This window comes from Prunus mume, mitochondrion (genome assembly GCF_029339155.1).
Source record: "Prunus mume mitochondrion, complete genome".
In the NCBI taxonomy this organism is placed as follows: Eukaryota; Viridiplantae; Streptophyta; class Magnoliopsida; order Rosales; family Rosaceae; genus Prunus; species Prunus mume.
The window spans coordinates 28,657-30,476 of record NC_065232.1 but is presented as its reverse complement, the minus strand read 5'-3'; the positions used below and the strand labels follow the sequence as shown (position 1 = coordinate 30,476).

General features: G+C 40.6%; 1 protein-coding gene and 2 non-coding genes across 3 annotated transcripts; all 3 read left to right on the top strand.

Moving 5' to 3' along the window:
- Positions 1–211: 211 nt before the first annotated feature.
- nad9 (NADH dehydrogenase subunit 9) lies at positions 212–784 on the top strand. Its single transcript has one exon. The coding sequence runs from the start codon at positions 212–214 to the stop codon at positions 782–784; it is 573 nt and encodes a 190-aa protein (YP_010438337.1).
- Positions 785–1,539: 755 nt separating this feature from the next.
- Positions 1,540–1,613, top strand: trnP-UGG. The gene has a single exon. It is a non-coding gene; the product is annotated as a tRNA-Pro (tRNA).
- Positions 1,614–1,746: 133 nt separating this feature from the next.
- Positions 1,747–1,820, top strand: trnW-CCA. The gene has a single exon. It is a non-coding gene; the product is annotated as a tRNA-Trp (tRNA).

The following is a 1,820-nucleotide window of genomic DNA, read 5'->3' as shown; positions in this document are numbered from 1 at the left end:
TTAGCTACATCTATATATAGACCGATAAAATGCAACCACTTTATATTAGATATTAGGAAGGGAGATTTCTATTCAAATAGAAAAAGAAAAAAGAAATTGCGTATGAAATACGCCCAAAGACTCCCATGCCTTTCTTGGTTGGACCAACCAGATTTCCGACAAGTCTTTCTGTTAGAACAAGAAGCGGAACTACAAGTGAATCTTAATCATTATGGATAACCAATTCATTTTCAAATATAGTTGGGAGACTTTACCCAAGAAATGGGTAAAAAAAATGGAAAGATCAGAACATGGGAATAGGTCTGATACCAATACGGACTACCCATTTCAATTGTTGTGCTTTCTTAAATTGCATACCTATACAAGGGTTCAAGTTTCGATCGATATTTGCGGAGTTGATTATCCTTCTCGAAAACGAAGATTTGAAGTGGTCTATAATTTACTGAGTACTCGGTATAATTCACGCATTCGTGTACAAACCAGTGCAGACGAAGTAACACGAATATCTCCGGTAGTCAGTCTATTTCCATCAGCCGGCCGGTGGGAGCGAGAAGTTTGGGATATGTTTGGTGTTTCTTCCATCAATCATCCGGATCTACGCCGTATATCAACAGATTATGGTTTCGAGGGTCATCCATTACGAAAAGATCTTCCTCTGAGTGGATATGTGGAAGTACGCTATGATGATCCAGAGAAACGTGTGGTTTCTGAACCCATTGAGATGACCCAAGAATTTCGCTATTTCGATTTTGCTAGTCCTTGGGAACAGCGTAGCGACGGATAATTCAGAATCAGAATAGGTCCAGTCCAGGGGACAAATCAATAGGAAATGCTATTTGCTTTGTAAGAATAAGAATAAACTTCTATGAAATGAAAGAGTTTCGCGGGAATTGTCTTGATCATCGGATATCATTGAGAAATAGTAAGAAGTGTTATTGAACGATTTCCTGCAATTCTTCCCAGTATGGAATGAGTAAAGAATCAAGCTACAAGTCTCGATCTATACAAAACGCACTGGGTTTTTGTGTTTCTTTCGGTTTCATTGATAGCAGAAGAGCCTTACTCTATAGGGGCGCTAGCGCTTTACTAATATCAAGTAAAGGGGCCAAAAACAAACGTAATAGGCTGCTACTCTAGGCTCGCTTCGCTTCTTCAAGCTCCGCCCCTTGAAAACTAAAGCGCTAATGCGCCTTATATTTTTTTTTTTGTAAAGCAACCTTTCGCGCTAGGCGCTCACGTTTTTTGTCTGGGTGGAAGCTGGCGGCAGGGCTTGCTTAACCGGATACACGGAATTGGGATCTCTTTCGCATGCAACTATTTCTATCGGGAAAGCCTCGCTTATTCAAAGGGCTGATTATTTTATTTAGAACCCCTTTGAATAAGTAAGTAAGCGTTGGTAGGAGCGGCGGGATGATGAGTATATAAATCAATAAAGACCCAAAAAAAGAAATGGCAAGAGAAATTTGATATCGATGGAGGAAATAACGATGTGGAAAACAGGGCAGGGATTCTCTACAATGACCATGTAGACCAATTGAAAGGGATGTAGCGCTGCTTGGTAGCGCCTTTGTTTTGGGTACAAAATGTCACGGGTCCCAATCCTGTCATTCCTACCTATGACTTCTCCTCTGGGCAGTAACGAGGGACCCATTGAATTCGATTCAAATTGGGGACATAAAAAATCTTTTTTTTTGGGGGTACAAAAAAAATCCTTTTCTTTACAGTCGTATCTACTGTGATAAGAAAGCGCTCTTAGTTCAGTTCGGTAGAACGTGGGTCTCCAAAACCCGATGTCGTAGGTTCAAATCCTACAGAGCGTG